This window comes from Zophobas morio, unplaced genomic scaffold, assembly GCF_036711695.1.
Source record: "Zophobas morio isolate AGI-343-1 ecotype UQ-CSIRO unplaced genomic scaffold, CSIRO_AGI_Zmor_V1 ptg000269l, whole genome shotgun sequence".
Classification (NCBI taxonomy): domain Eukaryota; kingdom Metazoa; phylum Arthropoda; class Insecta; order Coleoptera; family Tenebrionidae; genus Zophobas; species Zophobas morio.
The window spans coordinates 180832-187392 of NW_026972373.1; the positions used below are offsets into that span (position 1 = coordinate 180832).

Genomic DNA, 6561 nt, shown 5'->3' on the forward strand with positions numbered 1-6561 from the left:
TCCTTAACCCTTGCCGCATTTTATTAAACATACCACCCACATAACATGAAAATAGCGTAGCACATATTGCCGGAGATAAATTTAACGTTTTTGCTCAACATTTTTACTCATTTTCCGAGAGTTTCACAACGACCTAAGAAGAGGGGCCTTGGCATGAGCGGCAAACTTTATTTTACCAGTTGTAAAGAAATTATTAATAATCAAAGCGTTAATGACCAAAAAGGTCGTGGGATTAGAAGGTATATCCAACCTAATGCTCAAACATTTTTCTAAGTCTATTGCCTATGTAAATGAGTTTTTTAAATCGATATTAACTATTATTACTTACTTTCCTAATCGTTGGAAGGTAGCAGAAGTTGTTTTTTTTCTAAATTAAAAAAAACCAGGAAACTTTATTAGGGACAATCGGCCCACAAGTTTACTATCCTGCATTGGCAAAGTAGCGGAGGCTGTGATACTCGCAAGGTTAAATAACTTTGCGAAAGAAAAGAACATTATACCCGGGTGTCAAGTTGGTTTCCGTAAAGAACATTCCTCATCTCAACAGAATTTCTAAGACTTTCAGAACGTGTTACTAAAGTTTTTAACGATCGCAAATATACCGCAATAATATTTTAGACGTTGAGAAAATCTTCGATAAAATTTGGCGAAGAGGACTTTTCTTTAAGACGGTCAAGTTTAACTTTCCTAGCTCCTTAATCCAGATGACAAAAAATTATAAATAACATAGAAAATTTGTCCGTATAGGACGGTTAATTCAAATTTTGGGGAAAAAAGGTTGTAGTCCCTCAAATATCACTTTTATCGACACATTTACTCGCTATTAATATGGCAGACATCCACAGATCAGCTATTTTATCACTCCCAATATGCGGATGACACAACTATATTCTGCGGCTCTAAACCGATGGCACTGGCAATTAAACACTTATCACTTTATTTGTACGCACTGGAAACCTGGTTTACTAACTGGAAGATAACCTTCAATGCTTCTAAGAGTGTGCAGCATTGAAAATTTTAAGAAGAATAGTTAATATTTAAAAGCACCAAACTCTACATATATTTAAAACTGTTATTTTGTGGAGTTCTAGCGTCAAGTACTTAGAGATTATTATAGACCACAAATTAACTTGGAACACCCCTGAGAAAAATGAACGCTGCCAAGAATGTTCTATACCCATTAATATGCGTGCGCAGCAAACTCCACCTTAAAAACAAGCTTCTTTTATACAAATCCATTATTCTCCCAGTTATGGCGTATGCCTCCATTTGTTGGTCCTACTCTGATCGTCATATAAATAGACTGCAGATTTTTTAAAACAAACTCCTCAGAATCATCACTGACGCTTCGTGGTTAATACGTAATGCTCAGTTGCATCGTGACTGCCAAATGAAATCAAGAGTTTTTTCTTTACAAATAGCGACTAAATGCTTTAAAGAATATCGTGAACATACCAATAGTTTATTAGCCCCTGCTGTTAGCTACAACCTAGACCAGTATAACAGGTGTGAAAGACCTAAACACATCTTAAGATCTTTTCCTTTAAACCTCAATTTCCTACCCTAATATCTGTCGTTTACTCATTTATAATATAATTTAATTTACACTTTATGATTATTATTATTTAATAATAAATATTCATAAACTATTATCTCTAAATGCTTAATGGACTTAAGTATTATTATAATTCAAGTAATATAAGAAACAGCGTATTATAGTATATTTATATTTATCCTTTAAATTATTTTATTATTATTTGCCGATCTTATTTACTTATTTTATTCTAGTTATTCTTGATAATAGAAATCGGTTTTTTTTGTTTGGTTGTTTGCTGTATACTTCTTTTCTTTTATAATTTGCCCATGGGCTAGTATGCAAAAATTGAAGATGAAGACTCTTCGAAGGGGACTGGATCCTTTCTTTTTTACCTCTCATATAGTTTAAGAGGGGAATAAGGATTAAGCAGTAAAGATGTGCTAACATACCGGCTGTAGTATGTCAGTAAAAAAAAGGCTCTCTTAGAACAGCTGCTAGGCGGTGGCAGAAGTCAAAAAAGTGTAGGCCTTTTTGTCTTGGCGACAAAAACGATAAAAAAGTTTTTTACCTTTCAACTTCGTATTTATCTCAAGTGTGAGCTATTTTATTCAGTCTTTAATTATGCATGGTTAACAAGGTATTTTTTGGCTTCGGATTGGCTTTCTCTCAAGTTTTTCCGTTACATTATAATTGATTTTTCTATTATAAAAGTTAGTGTGTGTAGTACTGCGATAGAAAATTTTTTGGTCAAGAAAAATATAAACTGTTAAAACAGATAGATATTTAATTATTTAAAAATTTATTGCTTAAGTTATTGACATAATAAAGTATGAGACTTTAACCTTTACTTTGACCTTTATTATATTCGTAAATGAATTACTGATCCTAAAAAGACGATGCGCCAATACAACTACTTCTTTGACCGATACTGGGACTTTATTGTTTTTTTGTTATTAATACTACCATTTTTGAACAACCAAATTTTATTAATGTAAGAAAAGTTATTACTCTATAAGCAAGTTATCCTTAAAAAGATCATATGAATGTCATAGATAAAAGTTTTTTGACTAACTTGGGAGCGGAATACTAATTTGAAGGGCACCTAATATTTATCTACTCCTTTATAAGTTTAATTACCAGTGAACTTTATTCTATATCTGTGTGTGCGTGGTTTTAAGGAGTGCTTAAAGCGACCCAATGGCACGGGAACACACCATTTTACTAAAATTTGATCTTATTAGAATTAGAGCATCTCATTTAAAATATAACGAATAGGATTTAGAACTTTGACGAATGCGAACAGAAGATAAACAACCTGTAATTTATTGAGAAACAAAAAAAAAAAATTTATTATCAACATATAGTGGTATCTTGGTCTCTAAGGTTATACTAAAGCTTTAGCTACGCTTTTGAGCCGTCTCAAACTAGAATTTAATGTTCTGGAATTGTTTGGAGAAAAAGCAGAGAATGTACCCTTATTACTAGATTTTGACCGCTCTTGAAATTTTTTTATAGCAGTTTATAGCTCAATTTTTTATTAACACCAGCCCTCAAGTAAAAGTTTCCGATTTTGTGTATGTAGTACGAAAAAGCACTAGAGGGATCGTGTTACCTTATTGACCCCTTTTCTAATATTACAGTTACCCTCTTCCGTTCGTGTTTTCGTTTAAAGATTTATGTGTAAAGAAGAGAAGAGTCTTTTTTTTTTAATATCTAGGAGATTCAGTTAAAGTTAATCAAAGTAAGCGTTACTTCGGTTAAAGTTTCTTTGAAAGGACTTAACTGGGTTACGGGAGAGTTTAGAAAAAGAGAGCAAATTTAATGTCTAAATTTTTAAATCTACCTTATTATAAAAGTTACCTCGTAAACCATTATTACCGAAGTGTTTCTTCTAATTTTACTATTGAAATTCTATACTATCATATAACTGCTCCTTGCTTATTTCTAAAAACAGCTTTCCCCACTACAATATTCAGCAAATTTTACAATCACTGTAAAGACGACAATATAATTTCCACGAACGCTTCTAAAGACTTTAAGGACGCTGGGACAAAGAAAAATAGAATTTCCGATAGGGTACATAGTCAAAGTAAAATATTTGAAGTTGAAGGGGGGAATGGTTCGCGGACGATTTTTGATAAACAAAACGCAGAACTACTTTACAAAAATACTTCAAACCTTTATAAAATAGATTCTTCTCTTTCAAAGGATAAAAAAAATATTTTTAAAGGTGTTTAGGTTTTTTGCTATATCCTCTTTATTATATTTATTGGTGCTGAACACGACAATCTTAATCTATGTAGGTACCTTTTTACCTTCCACTGATGGTTTAAACAACAGAATTGCCACGAGAGCTAAAAATAAACATAAAAAAAGAGAAAAGGCCAGGCATAACAGTAAATTTCAGGTTTCCATTATCTCTTTCCTTTTTGTATATTTTGTTTTCATCCCTGTTCCGCTTTTTTTATGTCCTATCCATTCTAAGGGCAAAGCTTTGGAGTTCAGGATATGTAAAGCCCTCTGTACTTCCGAAGCATTTAATTTAGAAGCGCTTACGTCTTTACTTCACTCAAAGTTTTATAAATAGCTTGCAATTATTGTACCAAAAATTCCTCTTTTTCTCTTTTTTTTTTATAGAGACTTTAAAATCACCAGTTTTTCGTCTGTTGGTGAGGAAACTGATGTTATTCACGTGTATTCTTTTTCAGAAAGAGGGGAAATCTTCTTCTTCAAAAGTGGTTGGTTTTTTAATATATCTTCTTGTTATGTTTATTGTTATATTTTATACAATGTGTCTGATCTTGTTAATACCAGGTACTATTGTTCTTTGGAATATCTCTAATTCTGAAATGCTTGAGGTTGATTAAATTAGTTAATTATTTTAATTTGTACGTATTTTTAACCTTTTTTATTGTGTTAAAGTTTCTGAGACTATATTTATGTATAAAACTTTTATATTTCTACTTTGCATCTTTTTCATCACCTTTTTTTTTCGTTACCCTTTTAAATTTAAACCAGATTAGAAATGATTTGAGATTAGTTTATTTTACCATATTTTTAGATTTTGTTTTGGTTTACACCTTATTTTTAAATCCAAGAGAGTAACTAACTAGAGGAGTTTTTCTTTTTGTAAGGCCAATTGTCACCATTTTTTTTAGGTTCGTTTAGTTTAGATTTCCTATTACATATATATTTTTCCCTTATTTTTTTATTGGAATCAAAAGTTTAAAAAATTTTTTTTGAGTAAAAATTGTATTTAATTTATGTATACTTTTAGAAAGTTATAAAGCGTAAAGTATATCTTTTAGACCAATAATGTTTATTTATGAAAAGGTACCTAGCGTTTATAAAAAGTTAATTATTGTGCGTCATCGTGAGAGCCTAAGCAGTACTCGCCCTCACGAGTGCTTCACACTACAACTTTAATAGCTGTAGAAAGACATTAGAATACTAAACTAAACGGAAATCGAAACAACGCAATCTTTGTTTAGTAGTAGCGTTTAAACTAAATTATGTTTTACCTTCCTGCTTGGTACTGAGTGGCCTCCGCGTGGATTTTGCCGTGTTTACCAAGCATTGGAAGTACTAAACCGTCAGATAAGAGAACTTCGCTTTTACTAAAACATTTCTTGGTGGCCCGTTTTGGAATCAGGCAGTAAAACTCTTTTGTCGAGTGCACATAAAATCTAAAAACCAACGAAAATAATACAAAATCCTGGAAAGTTTAAAATAATAAAAACTAATCCCCGCCCTGCCATGCTTGGTCTTCGTAGGAGTTGTGGCAATCGTGATGACCCTAGTCAGTCTCTCTGTATTTATACTAGTTCATCTTTATAAACGCCGTATAAATATTGGTTGCAGCAAGATACAAGCGCCAACAGCCGCCACACACTTAAAAATTTTTTAATATATTAAGAAGTTATTGAGATTTGGAGACGCTTTAAATTTAGTCTAAAGGCCAAAAGAATTTTCTCATACTTTGAAAGTATTTTGGCTAAATATTTTATATACCGCTTGCAGGTTAATAAACTTCTTCATAAAATTGAAGTTCGTCCGTACATCTCGAAAATCGTGGCGGAAGAAGAAATTTATTATAAAATAGATGATTCTCGGTTATTTTAAATTTTATATACCTTTCATTATTTTAATTAGTCTGTGCTACAATTCGTTTCTAAAATAATTTTTTTCAGAGAGTCTACATTAGTCAGCGAGAATATTATTATTTTTTCTGGAAAACACGACCGAGAAACACTAACTTTTGAGAAGTATGGTAAAAAAAACTTTCTCTTTTAGATATTAAAAACTTCTCGAAGGAATCATATTCTAAAATAATATTTTCTTTTTAGCAGCAAGCCTTTATTTTTTAGTAGTTTCTTTGTTTCCTCATATATTATGCAATAGTAGTAATAATTATATAATAATACGGTTATAATAAAAATGGGGGCGCATATAAATAACCGCAGCGTGACAGTTTTCTCATTTTTTTAAACCGTCTCTAAACATATGTTCGCATGTCTTTTTTTTATACTAAAACTTATTTACTAATTCAACAATTACTTCATTTATTATATAATTAGTTAATCACTTATTTATTATTTTAATTGTAATAAATATATATGTGTTGCGGTTCTGTTAGTAATATATTAGAAGAGTACAACTCTAGTTTTAATATATTTTTTATATTAGTATTAAATTTTTATAATAGTATTGCCAATGTAGCAGGCAATTACTTGTACTTGAAAAAAAAAGTCGTTGATGACTTCTCTTTCTTTTTTTTATTTAGAGGCCACATAAAGGCAATGTATTCTTATCTTCATCTTTATTCTTTGTTTAACCCCTTTTATTGCATAAATCTATTAAATATTACATAGTCCTGTACAACTGTTTGTCGCTTATGCATTATTAAAAGAAAACTTTTAATATTTCATAGAATAGTTATATTATATCTTATATTACTACTTATATATATATATGCATTTCTATTTATTTATAATAATTTGGAATCTGTTCGTGCTTCTACATAT

General features: G+C 30.7%; 1 protein-coding gene across 1 annotated transcript; it reads left to right on the forward strand.

Annotated features, from left to right (window-relative positions):
- The first annotated feature begins 211 nt into the window (after positions 1 to 211).
- LOC135119521 (required for meiotic nuclear division protein 1 homolog) lies at positions 212 to 5659 on the forward strand. Its single transcript, XM_064043930.1, has 6 exons — positions 212 to 239; positions 3841 to 3944; positions 4023 to 4111; positions 4175 to 4275; positions 4352 to 4395; positions 5558 to 5659. The coding sequence occupies exons 1-6, from the start codon at positions 212 to 214 to the stop codon at positions 5657 to 5659; spliced, it is 468 nt and encodes a 155-aa protein (XP_063900000.1).
- Positions 5660 to 6561: the final 902 nt, after the last annotated feature.

Excerpts from the sequence above, each read along its gene's own strand:
- LOC135119521 (XM_064043930.1), top strand. The coding sequence starts at position 212 with ATGACCAAAAAGGTCGTGGGATTAGAAG. Across the intron at positions 240-3,840 it reads AAAGGTCGTGGGATTAGAAG|GTACCTTTTTACCTTCCACT; the intron begins GTATATCCAACC and ends TAATCTATGTAG. Across the intron at positions 4,112-4,174 it reads ACGTCTTTACTTCACTCAAA|AGACTTTAAAATCACCAGTT; the intron begins GTTTTATAAATA and ends TTTTTTTTATAG.